General features: G+C 41.0%; 2 protein-coding genes and 2 pseudogenes across 2 annotated transcripts in view; all 4 read left to right on the top strand.

Annotated features, from left to right (window-relative positions):
• Positions 1–27,531, top strand: part of LOC100759759 (interferon-inducible GTPase 1-like) — a 148,656-nt gene that overhangs the window by 81,277 nt on the left and 39,848 nt on the right. The window lies entirely within an intron of this gene.
• On the top strand, positions 1,625–2,866 carry LOC100762960 (interferon-inducible GTPase 1). The gene has a single exon (XM_035440137.1). The coding sequence runs from the start codon at positions 1,625–1,627 to the stop codon at positions 2,864–2,866; it is 1,242 nt and encodes a 413-aa protein (XP_035296028.1).
• On the top strand, positions 4,851–10,220 carry LOC100761212 (annotated as a pseudogene).
• Positions 20,427–22,627, top strand: LOC100761502 (annotated as a pseudogene).

The raw sequence follows: 27,531 nt of genomic DNA, 5'->3' as shown, positions 1-27,531 counted from the left end.
AAAAGACAGAACCTGGAAACAACTTAGATGTCAATCAATGGAAGAATGGATAAAGAATATGTGGTACATTTACACAAATTGGAGTATTACTCAGTGGTAAAAAATAAAAAAAAAAATGGTATCTCAAAAGATACCAGCAAATGGATGGAACTAGAAGAAACCATCCCGAGTGAGGTAACCCAAACCCAAAAAGAAAAACACAGTATGTACTCATAAGTGGATATTAGACCTGAAGCAAAGGATAACAGGCTACAATTCACAACCCCAAAGGAGCTAAGTAACAAAGGGGAACCCTAAATGGGACACACATGGAGGGTAATCTGGGAGTGTGGTGAAGGGAAGGGATAGAGGATGGGAACATGAGGGACCAAGAAGGCAGAGTTGAGGGAAGGATAGAGGGGGAGAGCAATGTAAGATAGAGGGGACCATTAAGGGGTTATCAAGAAACAAACGTGGTGCTAGAGAAATTCCAAGGAATTCACAAAGATGACCCCAGCTAAGACTACTAGCAGTAGAGGAAAGGGTGTCTTAACTGGTCTTTCCCTTTAATCAGATTAGTGACTACCCTAATTGTCCTTGTAGAACCTATATCCAGTACCTGATGGAAGCAGATGCAATGACTCACAGTCAAGCTCCTGGAGTTCCGCTGAGGAGAGGAAGAGGGATCATATTAAAAAGGGGATGTCAGTATCATGATGGGGAAAACCAGAGACAGCTGACCCAAGCTAGTGGGAGCTCACGGACTATGACTGATAGCTGGGGAATCTACAGGGGACTGAACTAAGTCCCCTGAATGTGGGTGACAGTTATATGGCTTAATCTTTTGGGGAGTGTCCTGGCAATGGGACCAGGACCTATCCCAGGTGCATGAACTGTCTTTTTTGAGCCCATTAACTATGGTGGAGTACCTTGCTCAGCCTTGACACAGGGGGAAGGGCTTGGTCCCATCTCAACTTGGTATGCCAAACTTGTTGACTACCCAAGGGAGGCCTTACTCCCTCTGAGAAGTGGATGGGAACAGGAAGGGGAAAGGTGGGGGGGGCACAGGAAAAGGGGAGGGAGAACTGGGGTTAATATGTAAATGGAAAAAAATTAAATAAAAAGTGATAAAATTTAAAAATAAAATTAAATATAAAAGAATGTAGATAAAAAATATGCATTAACTTAAGTTATAAAAGCTAGTAAGAAACAAGCCTGAGCTATCACCTGATCTTCCAGTTAATAATATGTCTCCATGTTATACTTGGGGAGCTGGTAAGCCGACAAAAATGTCCAACTACAGTTCATTAATCCTTCTTAATTACCCACGATCAGCTGCCAAGGGGGTGCCATCCACAGTGGGCTGGGACCTCCCACATCAATACTCAATACAGAAAATGCCCCATAGGCATCCCCCTAGTCCAATCTGATGGAGGCAGTTCCTCAAATATGGTTTTCTCCTCCAGAAGGACTATAACCTGATCTAGTTGACCAAAGCAGAAAGCACAAATACATGAGAACTAGTTAACATCACAACATAACTAATGCTGCAACATAGAGAACATGGTGCTAAGCACAAAGACATCTACAATCTCTTACAACTCACTCTCTCTTCTTTCTTTCAGAGCTCTTTTTCAACACAGCCATGGGTCAGTTATTCTCTGATATAACTAAGGATGAAGGCCTTGGAGATTTGGAGTCCAGCTTCACTGCATATTTTAAGAAGATTAAGAGAGAAAACACAATCATTTCTCAGGAAACTGCCCGTTTAATAGAATTTCATCTGAAAAAAGGAAACATTCTTGGGGCAAACTCTGTAATCAGTGATGAATTAAAAAATATTGATAGTGCCACAATAAATGTTGCTGTGACTGGAGAGTCTGGTGGAGGGAAGTCCAGCTTCATCAATGCCCTGAGGGGTCTTAGACCAGAAGACAAAGGTGCAGCTGAAGTTGGGGTAGTAGAGACAACCATGAAGATAACTTCATACAAACACCCCAAAATTAAGACTTTAACTTTGTGGGACCTGCCTGGCATTGGAACTATGAAATTTCCACCAAAAGATTATCTGGAGAAAGTAGAATTCCAAAAGTATGACTTCTTCATTATTGTTTCTGCCACGCGTTTTACAAAACTTGAACTAGACCTTTCCAAAGCAATCAGATTCATGAAAAAGAATTATTACTTTGTGAGAACCAAGGTGGACATGGATATAGACAATGAAAAGAAAACAAAACCACGTACATTTAACAGAAAAAGGATACTGGAGAATATCCGAAGCTATTGTGTGGACACATTTAGGGAGAATAACATAGATTCACCACAGATTTTCTTGATTTCTAGCTATTCTTTATCTGACTATGATTTCCCAGTCCTCATGGACACCCTGATAAAGGAACTTCCTACTCAGAAGCGCCACAGTTTTAGGCTTTCCATGTCTAATATTACAGAGGCAGCAATTGATGGAAAGCACGAGTCTATGCAGCAGACTATCTGGTTGGAGGCCTTCAAGACTGGACTTTTGGCAAATGCTCCAGCAGTGGGAATCCTCAAGGATGATATGAAACACCTGAAGGCAAGTTTAAACCGCTATCGAGTCCTCTTCGGAGTGGATGATGAATCCCTGGGATACATGGCAAAGGATTCCAAAGTGTCTGTTGAACAACTGAAAAAAATCATTAAATCTCCTTGTTTGCTGGAAACTAAGAAAGAAGAGACATTTGGAGAAACATTTTTGAAATATTTGGAAAAATTTGCCTCAGTTAATGGTGGGGTCCTTGCTACAGGACTTTACTTTAGGAAAACCTTTTACTTCCATCATATCTTTCTTGACACTGTGGCTGAAGATGCCAAAATCCTCCTTAGAAAGACATATTCAAAAAATTAGTTCAAACTCACTTCAGACATAGCTACTGAACATGAACATCAAAGGGTTAATGCCAGGAATCAGTAGATAAATTTCCCCCTCTGTATATTTTCTTAATACTAGCCAATGCACCTCCACCGTGGGAAAACCTAAATATCAGGAATCATGATTCTTAATATGTCAAAGTCAGACAACCCAAATCCCTCTTCACCACTCTGCCTCCCTCTCTTTCTTTCCACCCTACCTGCACACTTTAACACACACACACATATGAATGAACACATGCTCATGTATGACACCCAGACATGAGCAAGCACACACACAAAAGATATCAATAAGGTTTTCTATCAATTTCCCCCTAATGAAAACATTCTAATGAAAACTCAGGAAGTAGGAGGTACTTGCCATGCATATGTGAGGACCAGAGTTCACTTTCTAGAACCATCATAAATGCTGTGTGGGTGTAGCAGCCACCTTGTACTTCCACACTCAGAAGTAGAAACAGTGGAAGAATGGAGCAAGCTGGATTCCTAGACTGAAGATCTGCAAGCTTGGGATGCAGTGAGAGAACTTGGCTTGGTGAAAAATGTAGAAACTAACTGGGGAGGAGACCCAACATAAGCCTGACATGCCCCCACACATGCAAACATGTACACCCCAAAAAGTAAAATAAGACTCAGGAAGTAAATAAATATCACAAGTCTTAGAAAGTACAAGAACATAACAAGCTCATGAACCTCTACTCAAGATTATATGGGCAAAAAGCATTCTGCAGGAATTGGGTTTCAGAGCAGCCAAGGTGCCTGTAAATCATGAGTGGCACTCCATGACTGCAGGAGTGGAGAATCATTGCCTTGCTGGGGTGAACTTTTCAGGGATGAAGCAGCTCTGATTGGTCAATGTTACTCTAATAAACTCACTCATGGAAAAGTAGACTAGAAAGATGTTTCTTTGGTATGTATCTGGGTGACTAGATGGGGTGAATAAGTGTTCATCTGTGTCTCCCCATTAAATATCATACAATACAATTGAAGCCTTGAACAGGGGCCAAAAGAACAATAGATGAGTTAAGGAGGACTAGTTGACTTGTCCTTACAATGGATGCTTAGATATGAAGGAAGGGAGGCTGTCCATGTGATTTGTCCCCTCAATCTCATACCTAGACATACCTGAATAGAAACTAGACACAAAGGGGTAGATCATGGTGGGTTGTTAGGACAGAGAATCCTATCCATTGTGTGTAGTGGGGAGTAAACACAGCCCAACTGGTAATGCCCTCAGATTGTGGATACAGTCTTAAAATGGGGTATTTCCATGTTCATAGCTGCATTGTTTGTAATAGCCAGAACCTGGAAGCAACCTATATGCCCCTCAACTGAAGAATGGATAGATAAAATGTGGTACATTTACACAATGGAGTACTACTCAGTGGGAAAAAAAGCAATGGAATCTTGAAATTCATAGGCAAATGGATGGAACTAGAAGAAACCATCCTGAGTTAGGTAACCCAATCACAAAAAGACAAACATGGTATGTACTCACTCACATATGAATTTTAGACATAGAGCAAAGGATTTCTAGCCTATAATCCTCTTCACCAAAGGAGCTAGAAACCAAGAAGGACTCTAAGAGAAAAATGCATGGACCCTGGAGAATGGGAAGGGGCAGCATCTCTTGAGCAAATTAGGAGCATGAGGGTAAGGGAGAGGGAGCTGGCAGAATGTGAGGGGGAGAAGAGGAGGGGAGAGGAGGAAATGGAGGAGCAGAAAGGTTGAGTCAGGGGAAGAATAGAGGAGAGCAGGATGAGAGATACCATAATAGAGGGAGCCATTATAAGCACGAGGAGACATCTGGCACTAGGGAGATTTCCAGAGATCTACAAGGATGACACCAACTGACAATCCAGGCAATGGTTGAGAGTAAAAGGCCCGCTGCCTCTCTGTCTCCCCCCGCCTATGCCGATGCTGGGTGTTCTCTCTGGAGCAGCCGGGATGGGCTGGGAAGGATGGGGGCTGGAGAGTGCAGCGCGGGCGATGCTGCTTGTCCGGGAGCTGCGAGCTGCCGCGGAGCCGCCCTGCTTCCCCCTCATCCCGCTGTCCCTGCCACTTCCCCCGCCGCGCACGCCCGGCTGCCGTCTTCCCTCCCAAGCAAGCCGGTTCACCCAGGCGGGGCCGCGACCCAGGCCCACCCGCCTGGCACCGCGCCCCGGGGCTGGGGCCGAGCGGGGAAAGGGCACCCCTGCCCCCACGCCCCCCGATGGGGAACCTTCGTCCCAAGGTCAGCCACCTGGGCGCGGAGGGAGGAATCAAGTCTGTTGTACCAGACACCAGACCTTGAGAATATGCTGATCTGGAATGGCTCTGTGCCTCATTTGAACCATCCAATAGAATCCCTGTTCCTCACTTGCGTTTTTTTTCTATAAAAAGGCACCTCTCCCTTGGCTCGGGGCGCTTGGCCTCAGAAAAGCTAAGTCGTCCGGGTACCCGTCTCCTAAATAAAGCCTCTTGCGGTTTTGCATCCAAGATCGTGGTCTCGTTGGTTCCTGAGTACAGGGGTCTCCTCCTACGAAAGTACCTCTTTGGGGGTCTTTCAAGAGGATACCCTAAATGCCCTTCCCATATATGAGACTGATGACTACCTTATATGCCATCCTACATCCCTCTTCCAGTGGTTGATGGAAGCAGAGTCAGACACCCACAGCTATACACTGAACTGAACTCTGGAACTCAGTTGCAGAGAGGGAGGAATGAAGATCAAAGGGGTCTGGACCAGGCTGGTGAATCCCACAGAAACAGCTGACCTGAGCAAGGGGGAGCATATGGACCCCAGACTGATGTCTGGGAGGCCAGCATGGGACTGATCCAGATCCCTGAACAATGGTATAAACAAGGAGGAGGTCTCAGCACTCTAGGGGGCCTCTGGTAATTGATCAGTATTTTTCCCTCGTGTAAGAAGTGACTTTGAAAGTCCATCCCCCATGAAGGGATGCTCTCTTGGCCTGGACACATGGGCCTAGGCTGGGTATAGTGGGAAATTACCAATACGGAGTCAGATAGAAATATAAGGGTATTTAATAGGGAAAAGCCTTACTTACAGAGCGACCTAGCCAGATGGCGTGGCAGTAGCCTGTACAGCAAGAAGCAAAGAGAAACCGAAAGTGCAAACGCAGTCACACTACGTCACTCTGACCATGCCCTCATAAGCGTGGTCAGGCACACCTGTAGCCAGCCCCTAAGTAGGCGTGGCTACAGCTTCCCCTTCAATTCCCCTTTTAGTCTAAAAGAGGATTAAATCTTATCCAAAATGAACAATTATAAAGGTAAAATATAAGAAGATATAACAATCTGTTTATGTCACATCCTAACTATCTATTTTAACTGAACCCTAAAGTCATCTGAAAGAGGTATCTAAGCCTAAACACCTCGTTCCAATCCCAACCAAAAACAATAGGAAGCTATCCCTAACTAGGTATATACACTATCCTAAGTGATAACAATGGGGAAAGCGGGCGTAGCATCCTCCGAGTTACTTTCTGTTGAAATGGGACGATGATAGTCATGTGGGGTCCTGTAGGAAGAAAATGTTAGTATAGTGAAAGTCTTGAATGAATTGTATCCAGTCCATGTTAGATGGGATTTATTTGATTGAAGATCTCGCTTGAAATCCTCAACTTGATTGAAGTCAGTACCCGAACCTCTCGCCGGAGTGTCCATTGAAATGGAGCAAGTTGGATCCAGTGCAGTTGAAGAGGTGTGGCTCATTTTCTTTCTAGGGTGTCCAGGGATTGCTGTTAGGCAGGTCTTCATTGGCTGTGTGGGACTCAAACATAAACAGTTAGCAGAGAAATGTTTGCTTGTGTATTTACATATGCTGGGGAATGCAACCATGAGAGCATAACAATTATGAGAGGGTGTACATCTTGAGAGAAAGATCCAAGAAAAGACAAAGACAGTCCCTAAATTCTTCTTTTATTTTGTATTACATCAATTGGCATCTTGATACAACACAGAAACACTAAAGTTTAATTAAATAACGTGTTTGGATTTTAGAGGAGGAAAGCCAAATCCACCTCTAAATCCAGCATTGGTTTAATTGAATAGGAACTAGGAAATAAAGAGAAATAGAGTTTTTTGAGAGACATCTGTAAAGTTTACAGTATGGCACATTTATTCTATTTGATGGTTATAGCTACCTTTTTTTCTTAAGTATCTACCCATGTAGTGTCCTTTGCTTTTTAGACTAAAAGGGGAATTGTAGGGGAAGCTGTAGCCAGCCCCTAAGAAGGTGTGGCTACAGCTTCCCCTACAGCTGGGCCCAGGATGATGTTGTGGAATTTGGGGAGCCCCCATGGAGGGCTCTACCATCCATGGGGAGCAGAGGGGGGAGGGGTGAGGAGTCTGGTGATGGATTGGGGGAGGGGGAGGAGAGGGAGAAGGGATTGACATGTGAAGCAAGCTTGTTCCTAATTTGAACTAATAATAATAATAATAATAATAATAATAATAATAGGTATTTACATGTATAATACATGCAGGTGAAGGTCCTAGGATGCCCAGAGCACTGTCAGAAGAGTAGTGTATGTAAACTCCAAGCCAAATAGAAATCCAGGATGCTAAGCTATTCTCATGTGCCTCCCTGCCTGAAGGGAACAACAGAGGGCAATAAAATGTTCTAATAAAACCTTAGTAAACTCACTGACTTATTAGACAAGACATGAGTAGAATTTCCTTTTTACCTTCTCATAGTACCCTTCTGTGGTCTGAATAGACATTTCTTTCTCTCCTCCCAGGAAAAGCCACTAATAACAGAGATATGTTGGCATAAGTAGACATCGTCACCTTACATAAAGGTGTCACAGGCCCTAAGAAATAATTTTCATGTTGTCTTAGTTTTTTTTCTCTGTGGATGTGATTAACACTGTGAGAACACAGTCCATGAAGGAAGCTATGTGAGATTTCTGAGAGCTTGTGAGGAGACTCCAGAGAAACAAGACAAAGCCTTCCTGGCCAAAGCCACCATCATATCGGCTGGATTACTACAGTTCCCCATATGTCTACCACATTCTTCTCTTCTCATTTTCAATCATTCTTCTAGTAATGGAAACCTTGGTACAACTGGGGAGGAACCTGCAACTAGAAAGGCTTTGCCCTTCATTTTCTTTGTTTGTTTGTCTGTGTTTTCCTTGTACCAAAGAAAATGGATAGTACATTTCACAAAAAAAGGGAAACTAAATTCTCATGAAACTTTCCTGGGAGTGGGGTCAGTATGGAGTTTATGTGCAATATAATTGATCTTTGTAAGACTCAGTATGAGTCAGGGCTATTTGGAAAGGGTCCAGGTTTGTGTCCCACAGGAAGTCACGGCATCACTTTAACCTGTTTGAGGCAGATATTTTTGGAGCTGCATTGAAGTGATGGTCCTGAGCTCAGGGACTGTGTCACCTAGGACTCAGGCCCCTATCCACTCTTAAGGCTCAGAAGAGTACAGATCACTACTGAGTGACACACGCGTGTGCGCGTATACACACACACACACACACACACACACACACACACACACACACCTGTGACTCAGACATATGGCTTACTAAGTTCATGTCAGAAGAAGGATGTGACACTTTGTCCCTGGAAACAGAGCACAGTACCGGTGTGGCTCTAACAGAAAAGGGATGCTCCAGAGACTCACACTAGAACAGAACTGTTACAATAATACAGGAGGGGTACCTTGGTGGGTGAGACCAAAGCATGGCAGGTGAGGGGCAAAAGGCATGCAGACAGAGTTTAGATGGGAAATTTTGTTGAGAGAAGGGAAAGGAGTAGGGGAGGGGAAGGGTGAGAGGGAAAAGAGGGAGAGGGGGTCAGGAAGAGAGAGGCAAAGACCTGTCCGCATTTTCAGAGGAACAGTGGGAAAGCAAGAGCAGTAATGAGCAGAGCTTGTCTCTTTTTTTGTTTGTTTGTTTTGTTTTGTTTTGTTTTGTTTTTCCAGACAGGGTTTCTCTGTGGCTTTGGAGGCTGTCCTGGAACTAGCTCTTGTAGACCAGGCTGGTCTCAAACTCACAGAGACCAGCCTGCCTCTGCCTCCTGAGTGCTGGGATTAAAGGCATATGCCATCACCCTCAGGCCAGAAAGGGACCTTCTGCTTCTGTGTACAGAGCAGGGGTACTGCTTGCCATGAGCACAGGAGTGATGCACTGTGCCAAGTCTCCAAGTGGTGAGGCTAGGTGTACCTGAATGCTAACATTCCTCCCTTCTTTATTAAAAAAGGCGAGGAGTTAGGCGTGGCAGGTTAAGGAAAAGAGGGGGTCAAGTACTTGAGAGTCTGCTTCCTGCTGACCTGGCGGGCACTTTTAAAAACAGAGGCTGGGCTCATTAGGACTAAGAAACGTAGTCTTTAACGTTAGTAAACAGCCCCTATCTGTGGCTGCTCTGGTGGTGGCTGTGCATCTCCAAAAGGTGCCCTCAGACTTCTCCCTGGGCCACTCAGGCCCTGAGTGGCTGAGCCCCACACTGCTCCAGGCAGTCTTGGAGCTGGACTCGCTTTTCCCCAGAGTTATGAGCAACTTTCTCTGCCCCTGGCACTAAAGTGGCTTGGGGACCTGGGGGCCAGGCTCTCTGCAACTTGACTGCACTCTCTCAGGTCAAGCCCTAGGTGCATGAACCATCGGGGTCCCTGGTGTGTGCTCTGCGTGCAAGCTGCCTCTGTGACACATTATGAGGTTGGATCTGGAGAAGATCGCCTTGGAGTCCATCATGCCCTGTCTGCACAAGGTCGGCTTCTGCTACCCGGACAACTTCCTAGGTGAGGTGGTGGGCAACTGTGTGCTGGAGCGAGTCAAGCAGCTGCACTACAACGGGGCCCTGATGGTGGCCAGCAGGTGTGGCACCTGAGCACCTGCGGGGTGACCAGATCACGTGGATCAGAGGCAATGAGGCCATCAACTTCCTCCTGTCCGTCATCGACAGGATCGACAGGCTGGCCCTGTACTACGGGAGCCCACTGGGCAAATACTATGTCAAGGAGAGGTCCAAGGCAATGGTGGCTTGCTATCCAGGAAATGGAACAGGTTATGTCTGCCATGTGGATAACCCCAATGGTGATGGCCTGTATCACCTGTATCTACTACCTGAATAAGAATTGGGATGCCAAGTTACATGGAAGGGTATTGCAGATAATTCCAGAAGAGAAATCATTTGTAGCTGACATGGAGCCCATTTTTGACAGACTCCTATTCTTCTGGTCGGACCGTAGGAACCCATATGAAGTTCAACCCTCCTATGCTACCAGGTACGCTATGACTGTCTGATACTTTGATGCTGAAGAAAAGGCAGAAGCCAAAAAGAAATTCAGGAATTTAACTAGGAAAACTAAAGACTGACTGTGGTGTGAAATCCTCTGGCCTCGTTCATTTAGTAGTGGTTCCTGAAGTTTTAAGAGTCAAGAGCCAAAGAGTCTGTAAAATCCCCCCACTGCCTCCATTACTCACATCCCCGTTTTGTTTGGGGTACTTCATGATTTCTTTCCAGGGCTGCGTTGACCTTCACATACTCTCTTTGCCAGATGAACTCATTAGCTAACTCTAGAAATACTTGCCAGCATCCTTATTGGCCAGCGTTTCACTGATAGATTTGGGGATACTGCTGTTGAGACAAGAGCCCCAGGAGCCCAGGAGTGACTCTTATTTGCACTTTATATATACTCCCTGATTTGAAAGGAGGAGGCTTGCAAAACACATTGGTGGCAGATGCCACAAAGAGGCACTCTTGAAACTGTAGCAGCAAGAAGCAGAGATACATATCATCTCAACAATTTCCAGATGTTAATCTGAGACTGGACAATTATAACAACCTAATTATTGGCTTTAGAAAGTGCTGCTGTCATTGTGATCAATTTATAAATGTCCTAAGGCAGACACTCCTTTTTCCGGTACCTTAACCTGGACTTTCTAAATCAATTACTTTCTTGTTGAATACCTTACTCTATTTTCATTTCTTCCTTGGAGAACCTGATTATACAGAGAATTAAACTGGCCATGTAGTTTGGGTTGTTTTTCTGGCATTGAAATTGGAAATTAAATCAAAGGACAGAAATCTTCCAGGTAATTCAGTATTAGCTTCTACTCACTGTGTGGGCAGAGCAAATCCTAGTACTACACAATACCCATGTGTGCCTTGAACAAGTTGAGACGGGAGATGTGATTGGAAGCACAGGCAAGCAATCCCTTTTTGTCAGTGTTCTTTTCAGTCATTCATTATTAGCAACAACAAAGAACAGCATTCAATATTCTTGAAAGAGATTGGAAATAAAAAGATCTCAAAGCTGAAAAAACAACCTTAGTAAACAATGGTTTTCTAAACAATAATAACCTGCATACATACAAACACTGGCATTCAGAATCAAAAGACACACCTTCCAGACACATATTTTCATACAAATGAAACAGACACTTGGGAAGAGTTTGTTTGAAAATCCTCCCACAATGATTTCCATAATGGCTGGACCAGTTTGCACTCCACCAACCAGGAATAAGTATTTCCATTATCTCACATCCTGGCCAGAATTTATCATTGTTTGATTTTGTTTCTCCCACCTCTACTGAAATTAGTTGTGTGTTCTAACATACTATATCCTGATTACAGTTTCCCTTCCCTCTACACCTCGTAATATCTCCTTCCCCCATGTCCCATACAAATCCACTTCCTTTCTTGTTTTGAACTTTTTCTTTCTCTCCATTTTTTATTTAAATTAGAAACAAGATTATTTTGAATGTCAATCCCAGACCCCTCTGCCTCCCCTCCTCCCCTGCCTCACCCATCCACTCCCTTTCTGTCTCATTAGAAAACAAACTTCTAGCCCATTCACTATGGTGGGTTGGCATGTTCAGTCTCAATGCATGGGAGAGAGACCAGGTCCTGCCACAACCTAATGAGCCAGACTAGGTTGATTCCTCATGGAATCCCTTGCCTGTGAGGAGGAGTACCCTGGGCGAGATGGGACAAGGGGGGGGGGTTGTGGTTGGAATATAAATGAAATTTTAAAAATGGAAAAATACATAAATAGAAACCAGACTTGATACCAACAAAGATATATATATATATTATATATATATATATATATATATATATATATATATATATGATAAAGAAAACTAGCTGGGCATTGGTGGCTCACACCTTTAATTCCAGCACTCAAGAGGCAGAGGCAGGGGGATCTCTGTGAGTTTGAGGCCAGCCTGGTCTACAGAGCAAGTCCCAGGATAGGCTCCAAAGCAATACAGAGAAACACTGTCTAGAAAAAAAAACCTAACACATTATAACTGGACAAACATCTTCATTGTGTTCCATAAGTTTGTGTATGCTGTGAATTCATTTTTATTCAATTATAAAAAGTCTTTAATTCTGTCCTAATCCATTTTTCACTCATTAGAGAGGTATTCCGATTCCATGAGTTTGTTTGGTGTCTGTTGTTGATATTCAACTTTAATAATTGGTGGTCAGATATGATGTGGGTGTTACCTCAATTTTATTGTATCTGTTAAGACTTATTTTGTGTCAAAAATGTAGCCAATTTAGGGAAAGTTCCATGAACTTCTCAGAAGCATATTCTTTTGTCTTTGGGTAAAATGTTCTATAAATACCTGATAGGTACATTTGGTTTGTAGCATCAGTTAGCTCCAGCATTTCTCTGTCAAGTTTTTGGCAAAGGTGAGATACTGAAGTCTTTCAGTATTAGTGTTTTAGAGTCAGTATATAATTTAAGCTGTAGTAGTATTCCTGTTATGAACTTGGGTGCCCTTTTGTTTGGTGCATAAATCTTAAGAATGGGAATGTCCACTAGGAGTTTCTTTCCATTGATGAGTAGGTAGTGTCCTTCCCCATCTGTTCTGATTACCTTTGGTATGAAGTCTATCTTGTTAAATATTAAAATGGCTACACCAGCTTGCCTCTTGAGTCCATTTGCTTGGACTATTGTTTTCAAGCCTTTACCCATAGGTGATATCTCCTTGAAGTTAATGAATGTTTCTTGGATGCAATCAAATAATAGATCCTTGTTTTGCATGTATTCTGTTAGTCTGTGTCTTTTTACTGGAGAATTGAAACCATTGATGTTGAGAGGTTAGCAATAAGCAATGTTTATTTATTACTGTTATTTTGTTGTTCTTGCTATTGTTTTAGTGGTGGTGGTGATAGTGATGGTGGAGTAGAGATGTGTGAATGTCTCTCTCTCTCTCTCTCTCTCTCTCTCTCTCTCTCTCTCTCTCTGTGTGTGTGTGTGTGTGTGTGTGTGTGTGTGTGTGTGTGTGTGTGTTTCCCCACTTCTGATATACTGTTCAGGAATTACTTATTCCTTGTGTTTTCTTGGCTGTGTTTAACCTCCTTGGGCTAAAATTTTCCTTCTAGTACCTTCTGTAGGGCTGGTTTTGGAGATAGATGCTTTTAAATTAGGTTTCATTGTAAATTTACTTCTTCTACTGTGATAGAAAGTTTAGCTAGGTGTACTAGTCTGGGCTGGCTTTAGTGATCACTTAGAGTCTATAAGAAACATCTTTCCAGGTCCCTCAGGATTTTAGAGTTGCCATTCAGAACTTGGGTGTTATCCTAATAGATCTGCATTTATATGTTTCTTTTTCCCTTGCCACCTTTAACATTATTTCTTTGTTCTATACATTTAATGTTTTGATTATTATGTGCTGCGGGGTATTTTTGCTCCATTCTATTTGATATTCTATATGCTTGTTGTACCTTGATATAATTCTTCTTTTTTAGGGTAAGAAAATTTTCTTCTATAATTTTGTTGAAAATATTTTCTATGATGTTGACCTGGGTTTTTTCTTCTTCCTCTATTCCTATAATTCTTTGATTTGCATTTTCATATTGTCCCAGATTTCCTGAATGTTTTGAGACAGTAAGGAGTGTTGTTGTTGTTGTTGTTGTTGTTTAATACGTCCTTTGACCAAGATATTCACTTTTTCTCTCCTGTCTTCAATGCCTAGAATTCTCTCTTGGTCTGAGGCAGAAGTGGGCATGAGAATGCAGGACTGGATTTTAAAGAGAGGAAGGAGAAGTGAAGATCTGAGGATAGCCCTCTTGCCAGAGTACTGTTTGTTTTTTAATCATAGCCATTCTGACTGGGGTTAGATGATATCTGAAAATAAATTTGATTTCAAATATCTTGGTGGCCAGGCTTAGTCACTTGTGTTTCTCCTTTTGAGTACTCTCTCGTCAATTCCACACTCATTTTGAAGTGGATAGTTTCTTTCCTTAGTGTTTAGTCTTTTGAGTTTTTTCATATTTTATACATTGATCCTGCATTGAATGAGGTGCTGGGGATTGAACCCAAGGTCTTCTTCATGCTGGAAAGGCTCTCTACCAATTGACTACATCTGCAGTACACAGTTAGATTGCTTTCATAAAATAAACGTTTGAAAAGAGAACAGTAAATCTAAATGATGACTTGAGGACTCTGAAATATTGTATTGAAGAAATGGGTTTTAACATGGACTTTAAGAACAAATGTTTTACATTATTGCAAGGTTATATTCCTCATGGGGATGAGCTCCATGTCATGAAAAACACAGAAGGATAGTAAATCTAGGACAAATAAGTATTATTTCAGCCAAGTACAAAAACTGGACCTACTGAAATCTTTTTTTTTTTTTTTTGTCTGCCAATTTATCATCACTATTTTCTCCACATTCATTTTAGTAAAATAGAGTTTTGAGCATAATGATATAGTCCAAATTATTTGACGAGTCTGAATGTCCATACTTGTAGGATGAAGACAAAATCCTTTAATGCCTTCATTAGTCTGACCCCAAAGGGATTTTGTATTTTACATCCTCTATCATATATCAGAAAGCACAAGCAGAAAGGGTATTTTCATTTTCTATCCCATGTTTTAATTCAAATTTTGGTTTTGTCTAGAATATCACTGCAAATCCATCACAGGTACCTGGCACTAGCATGGAGCATGCATTCTCATCCTCAAAGCACAACATAAAGGACACCATTTCTGTGAATTTCCCCCACAGGCTCTCGTCACCTCCTTTGATCCCTGCAGCATTTTCTCTATAACTATTTTGTAAGTTTTAATTGTACTTCTTGCTTATAAACACATTCTCAATTACAATAAAAGCTAAATAATGGCCCAAGATATTTTGCTCTCTGTGAGTTTCTTAAGGACTGAGAGCACAGTGCATAACTAGCACTAAAGAATTAAGAAAGTGGGGGAAAACCAGCGAGAATTTAAAAAAAAAAATACAACTAGGTAACAAGTATTTTTCTTTTTAAATTTTAATTAGAAAGTAGGTTATTTTACATGTCAAACCCAGGTCCCTCTTCCACCTCTCCTCCCCTGCACCCCCCCCCCAACTAACAGCCTACCTATCCCATACCGTTTCTGCTCCCCAGGGAGGGTGAGGCCTTCCATAGGGGTCTTCAATTTTTGTCATATTCTTTGGGATAGGGCCTAGGCCAACCCCCTTGTGTCTAGACTCAGGAAGTATCCCTCCATGTGGGATGTGCTCCCAAAGTCCATTCCTAAGCTAGGGATAAGTACTGATCTACTACAAAAGGCCCCATAGATTTCCAAGGTCTCCCCACTGACACCCACATTCAGGGGGTCTGGATCAGTCCCATGCTGGTTTCCCAGGATCATTCTGGGGACCAAGAGCTTCCCCTTGTTCAGGTGAGCCATTTTTGTGGGTTTCACCAGCCTGGTCTGGAACACTTTGCTTATCAGTCCTCCTTCTCTGTATCTGGATTTCAGTTCAGTTCTAGGTGGGTGTCTGCTTCTACTTCCACCAGCTGCTGGAGGAAGGCTATAAGATGGCATATGAATTAGTCATCAATCTCATTAACAGGAGAGGGCATTTAAGGTAGCCTCTCCTCTATTCCTTCCATTGTTAGTTGGTGTCATCTTTGTAGCTCTCCAGACATTTCCTTAGTACCTGATTTCTCTTTAAGCCTATAATGTCTCCCTTTATAATATTATCTCTTATTTTGGTCTCTTCTGTTCTTCCCTCAACTCAACCTCCATGCCCCATCATGTCTTCCTCACTCCTCCTCTTCTCCCCTTCTCATTCTGAAGTCTTTAGAAAACATAAATAAAACAGACAAATTAGATGTGTGTGATCATTAGAAATTTGCCATTGATTAAACATTGATAGCAATTATCAGTCATTGTTATTGATTTTTCAGTGTACAAATCTAGACTATGTTAAGTTTCTATTCATTTGAAGCACATACTGAAGGAAGTATGCACAGATGGAGAATATATCTTAAATTAATATACAATATCACAGTCAAGGTAAAGGCAACAAAGTTGTTATTGTTTTTTTAATTGTTGATGCTGGCTAAGGAGTTGTGCAAATTTTTATATTATTTTCCCTTATTTTACTTGAGTTTTAATTTTGACATACTTCAGGATTTAACTGAGAGCTATTATAAATTTGTTCTAGTTTCCTTTCTGTTGTTTTTATGAACAAAATAACAGAAAACATTTTGAAAAGAAAACTATTTGTGGAGTTACACATTCTGATCACAGTCCATTTCTGAGGGAAGTCAGGGCAGAAAATCTACAAGAGTAGAGGAAGGAAAAATGGAAGAAAGCTGTTTCCTGGCTTGCTCCCTATTGTTCCCTAAAGCCTACTTAAATTGCCCAGGACAAACAGACCAGATGCAAATGAACCTTTCAGGATATGTGTTGTGAAATGACGCTATAGAATATAAAAAAAAAAATGTGGTGCCTCAATCCTGTTACTTCCTAGTAACAGGATTATTTTCTTGCCACTTTCTGCCTAGTTCAGCATATTTACTATAATTTACTTCCAGAGGAAGCTAGACTGGGATGAAAGATGTACTCTGTAAGGTGCTTCTGCTGGAAACAATTTAAGGATGTGGGGTTTTTAGAAAATATTTTAATTTACTGTATGACAACTTCATACATCTACATAACATCTTTATCAACGTCATACACTGTTCCTCTCTCTCTTCCCACTCATATTCTATCTGGGATCCTTCCTCTTCCCCACCGTTGCCCCTATGTTTTCTTGTCTTTTTTTCTTAATACCCCACTGATTTTAATCAGGTTCACTTGTGATCTATTATGGGGTTATTTACTTGATCATGTGCAACTTTGTAATGACCACATCTCTAAAGAAAAATGACTCTCACTCCCCCACAAGTCACTAATCCTAATATCTCCTCTGCTAAGGAAAAGGCCTCATGTACCCATGGTATTGTTCACACTGAAATATTTACCCAGACCTTGTGTGTAAATCTCCTGCAGGAAACCCCAGCTGGCATGAGTTCACGTGTGTAAATGCCATGAAGCATTCAGAAGATTGCCCCTGCCCCATCCTGTGGTGCTTCCACAGTGTTTGCAGAAGCTGTTTCAGGTGGGGGTTTAGTAAACATATCTCTGTTATACTTAGGGATGAGCACTCAACCTTCACTTATTCTGACCACTTTGACTAGTAATGATACTGTGCATTAAACACTACTCCCTGTAAAAACAAGACAAATGGGAAATAAGCAGCAGCAACAACAAAACTCTTGTCTGAGCAAGCTGGAAAACACCGCAAAACTCTGGTATGGTGAGAAATATTTAGAAGGAAATTTTTGTCAGCGAGCCCATTTTTTAAAACATCAGTAGTAGATGCTGTGGGGCATGTTTTTAGGGTACCCTCTTTAATTTCATGGTTTTTAATGTACAGTTGGAGTGATAATGAAGAAAATCATCCTTCTAATGATTGATATTTCATATTGCTATCATTGTTAGGTTCATACTCAGTGCAAGACATTTAAGACAAGTTTTTGTTGTTTATTTTCCTTTTAATTGTTAGTAGTTTCTTGAGAATTTTCTACAGTGTGTTTTATTTGTTAGTTGATTACATTCATTTATTTCTTTTCTGTGTACTGATGTACTGGAGCTAGGTGCCGAATGCTAGAGCATGCATGTGGGGGTAAAAGAGCAAGTTGTGAGTCTCTGGATTAGAACTCTGATCATCTGGCTTAGTGACAAATGTCCATATCTGCAAATTCAGAAAGTTTAGAGTGTGCATAATTAGAATCAGGATGCCCACCAAAAGAATGGAAGGCTTTTGTAAAAGATCGCCAAAAACTCTGTCTTGATAGATTTCCCAGGCTAACTACAGTAGATCCAGACTCATAATTGTTCTGAAAGATGTAACTACTTTCAGTTACTTCACGGTCCAGGGAGCTTCTGAATTAGTGAAATTTGCTACCAAATAGTTAATTTCAGCAGATATCAGAAAAGCTTAAGTCTGCCCCCCACCCCTGTCACCATTAGATTTACATTAGACCTATTGAGAGTAGAACCTCCATGTCTATACAACTTGGGAGATGAGTAACAAAACTCAGAGGGGACCCTGGTATTTCATTAGGAGTTGCCTAGCCAGGAGACCAGGAGCTGAGCAGCACCCTCACCATCAAGTAGAGTCACATTTTTTTCTGAGTATGGAGAGCAGGCTTTTGGCTTTGTGGTCATTGTTGCTTGGTGCTCTGTTTTGTTGCTAGAAGTGCTGGGACTGAGTGATTGTCCCTGTCAGAAGTCAGCCTTTCAGGAGGAAATGGAAGTAGTTGCCTTAAGGAAATATAAAGCTTAGAAAATTTTGCCAAAAAAGTACGTATCAATTTAGATATTAAAATATATAATTTCATAATATTTTATAAAAATATACTACCTACTATCCATGAATTGCTGTTAGGTACAGTTTTTGTAGCTTATCACAACCTTTATCCTATGTTTCTGATGAATGTTGTTTTAATTGAAATCTACATTTGTAAATGTTAGCAAAAGCAAATCATATCTTCCGAGAACTTGTCAATATAAATAAGACTAGATTTTAGATTTGTATAAGCATTGTCAATTGGATCCTAGGAATTTTAATAACCTGTAACTATGGCTAACTCAGTTATACACATACACATTGATTGCTCTGTATTCATCCTCTATCTTAGTACAAACCCAACTGAAAAATTGTTTTCCCTCAACATTTCTAAAATCATAACAGCATACTTACAAGCTTTTAAACATTTGACTCTTGTTTATTGGATCCTTTTTTTTACTTTTTTAATATTGTAAGACATAATGATATGAATAAACAACTTTTAGGTAGAAAAGGTATTTGTTGCCCTGGTGAACTGGGAGGACTTTGAACTGATTGCTTAATCTTAGAGTCATGAGCATAATCAGACCAATTTGTCAAAACAGGACCTAGGAGCTGTTATCAAAGCTGAGGCTATGCCCCCCATTGCAGCAGCAGAGCTCTGAAATGACACAGACAACAGAACACACAAATACCTTAAACTGGAGGCTACACAGTTCATACCCCAGGAAGACAAGCCAGAAGAGATGTGTACTTTTAAATTCGAAGGCAGTGAAGATTTAACTCGAACCATTTATTGACCTTAAGAAACTTAAACAAAGCTGTGAATGACATTCTGGGCAGTGGCTGTGTTCAGTTTCCAGTTTTCATTATTTATACTAGGTCCACCATTTTCTCTGAGAAGAAACTTTGTCTTATAGGGAGTTTACCATAACACTTCCAACCACCATCTGTCTTAGGAAAGTAAAGAACATTGTAATAGTTAACAGATAATTATTAACCCGATGGCCAGAAGCTCATGAAAGCTACACATTAAAATTCTGTGGGTAAATACAACTTTCACCAGCTAATCTAAGTTATTTGTCAAAGACTTATTTATGTTATATGAACTAACAAGCACTTAGGCTAATCTAAGAGTTTTAATTTAGTTTAATGCCCTCTACAAGAAAAATTGGTAACTTGTAAGCAGCTTATGAGCATAAGCATACATATAGACATAACATAATATACACATACATATAATCATACATCAAATGCATTTTAAGAAAATCAAAAGAACTTTGTTGATAGATAATCATGTCCTTCCAGATCCCACTGCTTCAGCCCCAAAGGAATACATAGATGCTATATTAACTATAAAACAAATGGCCGATGCCTAGGGCTTATTATTGGCTACCTCTGTGTTAAATATTAACCAATAACTACTATTCTACATATTTCTACATGGCCTTATGTTACCAGATAAATCCTGGCACAACTTATCCTAAGCGTATCCACATGGTGACATTCTCTGGCTCTTGTCTGCCTTCCTTTCCCAGAATTCTCCCTAACTCCTAGGCCTGCCTATCTTCCTGCCTCTATCTGCCAAACAATGTTTTAGTCATCAACCAATAAGATGAGCATATATATAGAATGACATCCCCCATCATAATTTTTAAACTTATCCTCTCAGATAATTTTTAAAGTCTTCTTCTTTGATTATTTTTTCCAGTATCACTAATTGAGCCTCAATCTTGAATCTATTCTTTAAATGCTTGAATTCTCAGTTGAAGTAAAATAGAAAACTTATGTCTCAGTATGTAATTCCCTAAACAGGATGATTAAACAGGGTGTGGAATGAAGCAGAAAAAGAAATCAGTCGATATAAAAACTATTTTCTTTACTCCCTTGAAATTTTGACTTTGGTGTTTACACAACTAAGTTGAAAAATCACACATCTGGATGTTCTGGAACATGAAAAGCAAATCATCCAATCAGTAAAACAAACACAGAAACCACCTTTCCCATTGCGATGCCTTTATGCACATCTATAGGATGAGAAAACTCCATCTCTGTACCATTAAGAAAGATCCCAGGACTGGGGTTCAAGAAGCACACTAGGCAGATTGTTATTTGAGTAAGATACTTGTTACAAGGGTTTAAATGCTAAAGATGGAAAGGCTGACAGCAGAATGGCAGAGTCTCTGAGATCAGCCCCACATGGCAGACTGGGATACACTTCTCTTGAGTTCAGAGAGAGAGGTGTTTCTGTGCCATTTGATGATGAGACGCCTATAATGTGTTCTTGAAATCAAGGATCTATGGGGAGTGGTGGGTCAGAATCTAGGGGTGAGGTTAGTTTAGTCATGGAAACCAAATCACTATCATTTCTGAAATGAGATGGTCATGGCTCCTACTTTAGATTGCTAGAAATTTTGTCAGGATTTCTTCCACTGTCCTGAGACTTCTTTAGAAGAGCTGGCTCAAGTCTCCTACAACACTGGAGAGAAGGGATAAATTTCTGAAGATTCAGAAAGGACACAAAGTTTTCTCAGGACCAACAGGCTATACAAGAGCTGAAATCCCTTAGATGTGTCACTTCCCTGCTTTAACTCTGGCAGTGGAGAAGAGCCCTTCCTGAGCCATGACACTTTAATTCAACCAGCAATAAACACCCAGTGAACTAAGTTCACATCTTAGTTAACTCAAAGTCAAAATAAACAAGCCAAACATAATACAGTGGAAAAACACTTATTACCTAAGTCAGGCAAAGCTGGCACAGGAGTTATCTCATAAGTGATGCTCTAACTCATTCCCCAATAAGGAAGTATGGCAGTTTTATTCATAGGGTCCATATATATTCATGTAAGGGTAGGCCAACTTTTAAGCATGATTGTTTTAGCATTACATTCCCTGAGTATACTCATTCTAAAATGATGGACAGAAATGCCCCTGAATCCCCACATTTCACAATAACATTTTAACTGACAATGAAGAAAAGGATAGATTTTAGGTGTTGAATGCAGGAATCTGTCCGAGAAGGTGCCTGCCTTGCTTACTCATTAACAGACTGACACATGTTCTTCTCCTATCTAAGTATCCGTACATGGAGGCTGACCTCACATTACTGCACAGTGTTCAGGATACCCAAATATTTTCATAGGAATGTCAGTGGCTTTACCTGTTTTCTATCTCATGATAGTTTCTTGTATCCAGATTTTACATGAACCCAAGGAATAGAGTCTTGTGGCACCAGAAGATTAATAGGCACTTTGCTGATGACCTCTGTTTCCTGGTTTCAAGGGCATGATGATGGAATGCTACATGAAAATCTACCAGGGGTTCATATTTTTGCTTTGTGAGAATGAAAGCGGACTCTGACTTAAAAAATGAAAAAGGATTCAAACCTCAAAGCTTTGATAGAGTGAAAGTCCTGCAGCAGATCCACAACAACTGTGTGAAGACCTTTCAGGAGAGTAACATTGAAGAATCACCAGTCTTCCTGATCTCTAACAAACATTTATCTGACTATGATTTCCCAAGCCTGATGGACAAGGTGGTGAACGCTCTCACTGTACACAAACGATAAAATTTTATGCTCTCCTTGCCTAATGTTACAAGTCCAATCATTTAAATGAACCAACAATCCAGGCATTGGTGGCGCATGCCTTCACTCCCAGCACTTTGGAGGCAGAGGCAGGGAGATCTCTGTGAGTTCGAGGCCAGCCTGGTTTCCAGAGAGAGTGCCAGGATTGGCTGAATCAGAGGATTTGGCTCAAAGCCTTTGGGAGTGTTCTACTGAGTATCATACCTTCACTGACCCACTTAATGGGCAGTCATGTGGAAACTCTTCAGAAAACCATGAACCACTACTGTGTTTTGAGTGGATGATTTGTCCTTAGAGTCTGGCTAAGGACTGGCAAGTGTCATTGGATCAGCTCAAGGCAAAGATGAAATCTCCGAATGTGTTCGAAACTACAGGGAAAGAAACAGTACAAGAGAGACTTTCAAGACATTATCAGGAGTTCTGTTTGTCTAAGGGAGATTTAATTACAAAGAACATTTATGCTAAACAATTGTTTTGCCTGAAATTACATTTCCTTGACATGGTGACAGAAGATGCTAATGCTCTTCTCAGAGGGATATGTTTAAGAAACAACTTGATTTCTGAATAGTCTGAAATCCTGTAGCTGCCAAAACTCAGAATCAGTGGTGGAAAAATAGGACAATTACATTGCAAAACAATATACTGGGTGTATTCAGCCATACAGACTTTATCCATACTTAGTGGTCATATATCTACATTAGCAGTAGAAAGGGCATCAGATATGTGTAAAAAAGCATAGAGGTAAAAATCTATCTCCTTGACATGAGGGAGCAAACAGGTTGAGTCGGGGGAAGAATAGGAGAAAACAAGAAAGAAGATACCATAATAGAGGGAGACATTGTAGGTTTACAGAGTAATCAGGCACTAGGGAAAGTTCTGGAGATCTACAAAGATGACACCAACTAACAATCTAAGCAACAGAGAAGAGGCTACCTTAAATGCCCTCCCCTGATAATGAGATTGACTATCTTATATGCCATACTATAGCCTTCATCTAGCAGCTGGTGGAATTAGAAGCAGACAACCACAACTAATCACTGAACCCAATTGGAATCCAGTTGCAGAGAAGAACAAGTGATGAGCAAATGGGTCCAGACCAGGCTGGTGAAACCCACAGAAACAGCTGACCTGAACAATGGGGAGCTCTTGGTCCCCAACTGATAGCTGGGAAACCAGCACGGGACTGATCCAGAACCCCTGAATGTGTGTTTCAGTGAGGAAACCTCGGAAATCTACAGCACCTCCTGTAGTAGTTCAATACTTATCCCTAGCATAGCTGTGGACTTTAGGAGCCCATTCCACATAGAGGGATACTGCCTGAGCCAAAACACACGGGGGTGGGCCTAGGCCCTATCCCAAAGGATATGATAGACTCTGATGATACCCTATGGAAGGCCTCACCCTCCCTGGGGAGCAGAAAGGATATGTGATAGGAAGGGTTTTAGTTGGGAGGGGTGGTAGCAGATGAGGGGAGGGAGAGGGAACTGGGATTGACATGTAAAACAATCTTGTTTCTAATTCAAATTAAAAAATCTGCAAAAAAATCTATCTCCTCACTTTGAATAAACCCTCAGATCAATTGATTGCACTTTTTAAAAATACTTTAATATAAATCAGTATCCATTTTTAGGTTTAACATTGTGATGTTTGGTGTTGTAGACAGACTCTAGAATCACATAGGAGATGAACTTCTGGGCTTGCATTTGTGGAAATATTCTGCTTATGTTAATGTTTGCAAAAAATTGCCCACTGTGGGTGGTGCAATTCCCTATCTAGTGATCCCTGACTGTGTATGTGGAAAGAGGGACAATTCAGCAGCATATTTTCATTCATCCATTGCTCTCTACTTTTTCACTGTAGGTGGAGTGGCACTGGCTGCCACCAGCTGCTGCTGTCACTTCTTGGTTACTATGGCCTCTATAACCTTGAATTTGATACTTATGGCCTCTCTTGACAGCCATACACAAGGGGAAACCATAACTGGACTGGAGAGTTGGCTAAGTAGATAAAGCACTTGCTGTGCAATTCTGAGATCAGATGCCCAGAGGCCGCATAAAGCCAGCTAAGCATCTATAATCCACAAAAATCCTATGGTGAGGTAGGAGGCAAACATAGAGAACCCTGGAATTTCTGGGGCCAGCTAACCTGCCATATGCAGCAGTGAATAAGAGACCTGATACAAGCAAGTGGAAGATAAAGACCAAGACCCAAGGTTGTACTCTGACCTCTGCATACATGCCATGGCATGTTCATGCCTGAAATCACACATTTAAATGTACATGCAAAAGTTTTTTCACTATAAAAAAGAACGAAGGGTTGGGGCAGTGGCTCAGTGGTATAATGTTTGCCTCACATGCCTGAGATCTCAAGTTCAATCCCAAGAACTCCAGAAAAAGGGCAAGGAGTGGGGCTGGAAAGATAGCTCAGAGGTTAAGAACTGACATGACAATGCAATCACGGAGGGCCTGGTTTTGATTCCCACATAGTAGCACCAAGTAGCCTATAACTCCTGTTACAAGGGATCTGATACCCTCTCCTGACCTACACAGGGACAATACACAGATGTGGTGAACAAGTATATATGCAAGGCAAACATTCAACATATGCTTAAATAAAAAGAGAGGGAGACAGACTATAACCATAGGGATTGCAATTGCCTTAATAACAACACAAAACCCGAAATATCCTATTTAGTCAGAATCCTTGAGAAAATACTAAAGAAGTTCTCTAATTTTGTGCCACAACCAGTGAAGATGAGATTTCTCTACTTTATATTGATAGGTTTTTCAATGTTGTAATTATGAAATGACTGATTTACTCCTTATCAATACCAAAAGGCATTTAATAATTTCTTTCTGAAAAAAAAAAACATTTGTTTCTGCTTGACATTTCCAAGACTCATAATAGCTTCACTGTGACTGTCCTTAGTATTACTATTTTTAGCTGATTATCTCATTGCCCATTCCCTGGCCTATGTTTTATCTTCTTTGAAATAAAATACAAATAAAAAGTTACATGTGTTAGTAAGACTGAAAGAGAGACCCAGAGGAATGGAGAAACATTGTTCATGGCAGGGAGTGGTTTCTTAAAGTTTGGGATGCTATATTCCTATCCTAGGTGGGTTAAGCAATAGAATTTTGTTCTCTCATTTCTAGTGAATGATATTGGAGATTCAGGTGACAGTATGTCCAGACCCTCAGTGAAAGGATTCTTCCTGGTCATGCCTCACATTGCCTACCATGGTATATGTGAGCAGAGAATTGTTCCCTTGTCACCTCTTCTTATGACCCTATCATTTGGGTCCCATTTTAATGACCTAGTCTAACCATACATGCCTCTTAAAGTCCTTGCTCCAAATATGATCCAACTAAAGGGTTAAATTATTAACATATGATTTCAGGTGTGGAGGAACAATCAGTCTGTTATGCAAATTTTGCTGGTGATGCAGTTGCTTCCCTAATAGAAGCTATGCCACTCACCAACACCAAATAAGCCAAAGTATTTTGTACCATTAACTGAGATGCAGACTTGCCAAAAACAACATGGCTAATGAGAGATGCCAGACAACTACTCCTCTACTTAAGAAATACAACCAAAGAACAACCAGTTGTTGTTTGCTGAGAATATCTGGAGATGCTAGAATACAGTGTACATGAAAGAGAATTATGAAAAATGGAGGCTCCAGAAAGTCAGGTAGGGAAGTGAAGAAAGCACCTTGCATAGTGTGTTGTTGATTCCCAGTGAGCTTCTTTGAAAGTGATAAATCCTCTCACAACTCAGAAATTGCACATAGTAAAGGCTAAATTGTCCAAATTGGCACCATGGAGTCATGGATTTTTCTGTAAGGCAATACTACAGCCATCAATGGTTTTGAGCTCCACAAGGAGTTGTAATGAAATGCACAGTTCCACATGGGTACCTCTGTTTACATGGCTCCCTCCCCTGTATAAGATAATGGTGTATGGTGCCATTTTAAGACCAAAGTTAATCACACTTCACCCCAACATCCATTTATGGTTTACCCTCAAAGATTGCTTGAGTGGCTCAATCACTGCACCACAAATTGTATGTACCCCTTTGGCTTTTAAAATACCATCACCCTGTGTGACCTGCTGCAGATCAGGGTCTCTGAATTTGTTAGCATATTCATCATGTCCTCACAGTCTTCAGTTATAGTTTGTGGAGACACCATTGGTTTTCAAGCAGAAACAAAGCCTATGCAGCCTCTAACATGATACATAATACCTTCAGGAGAATATATTTTTCTGATTAATTTTCCTATCCAATTGGTAAGCCACTGACAACTAGTTGTATCAAAGATGATCAAGAAGTATAGAAATACAAGGCAAAATGATATCACCAAGAAAACACAAAATCTTCCATCAATGAACACTGCACAGGAAGTTGAAGATATGCCAGAAAAAAGATAAGTCTAAGAAAATTGCCTGAGAATAAAGAAAATGTAGAGCATCATCACATTAAAAGTTTTAACACAATCTGTTATATGAATAATGAGAAGTTCATCAGTGAAGTAGAGATCTTTCTTTTTAAAATAATGCTGGGGACTGGGGAGGTTAATTGGTAAAACATTTTCTCTGCAGGTATAAGACTTCAGATTGCCAGATTCCAAGTGTGTTTATTGGATTCTCTAGAGGAACAGAATTGTTTACAAAGATAAATAGGAAGGGGTAAATAAATAGATAATAGATAAATAGATAGATGATAGATTAGATAGATAGACAGACAGACAGACAGACAGACAGACAGACAGACAGATAGAGATAAAGGATTCAAGTGCTTTGTGTTCCAGTTAGATCAACAATAGCTGTCTACCAATGGAAAGACCAAGAATCTAGTAGTTGCTCAGCCCACTAGGCTGAAAGTCTCAGCTGGCTGTCAGTAAAGACTAGAATCCTGAAAACCAAGGCTCTAATACCAGTGAGGGAATGAACTTGACAGTGAAAGTAAAGACACGAGGCTAAGAACAAGAACTCCTTCTTCCATGACCTTCATATAGGTAGGCTGCCAGCATAGGGTGTGGTCTAGATTGAAGGTGGATCTTCCCACCTCAAGAGATCCAGATTTAGTGTGGATCTTCCAACTACAAATAGTTTAATTATGAAAAAATCCCTCTCAGGTGAACCTAGAGGGTTGAGTTTTAGTTAAATCCAGATATGGTCACATTGACAACCAAGAAGAGCCATCATACCAAGTAAAGCCAGACATGACAAAGCATTTCTGTAAACCCAGTACTACAGAAGTGAGATAGTAGGCAGAGATGACAGAATGCCTGGAAGCTTGTGGGCTAGCTAGCCTTGCAGAGGCAGTGTAAACAATAGGAGACCCTGCTTCAAACAAGAAGAAAACCATGGACCAGGAGCTGAGGTTGTCCTCTGACTTTTACATTTGTGCTGTAGCTGAAGCTCAAACAAGAATACAAACCACATATGCACACACACACACACACACACA

The sequence above is a fragment of the Cricetulus griseus genome, chromosome 2, assembly GCF_003668045.3.
Source record: "Cricetulus griseus strain 17A/GY chromosome 2, alternate assembly CriGri-PICRH-1.0, whole genome shotgun sequence".
Lineage (NCBI taxonomy): Eukaryota > Metazoa > Chordata > Mammalia > Rodentia > Cricetidae > Cricetulus > Cricetulus griseus.
Note: the sequence above shows the minus strand (reverse complement) of the source record. Positions and strands in the feature narration are given on the sequence as shown.

Coding starts and splice junctions, on each gene's coding strand:
- LOC100762960 (XM_035440137.1), top strand. CDS start 1,625: ATGGGTCAGTTATTCTCTGATATAACTAAGGATGAAGGCCTTGGAGAT.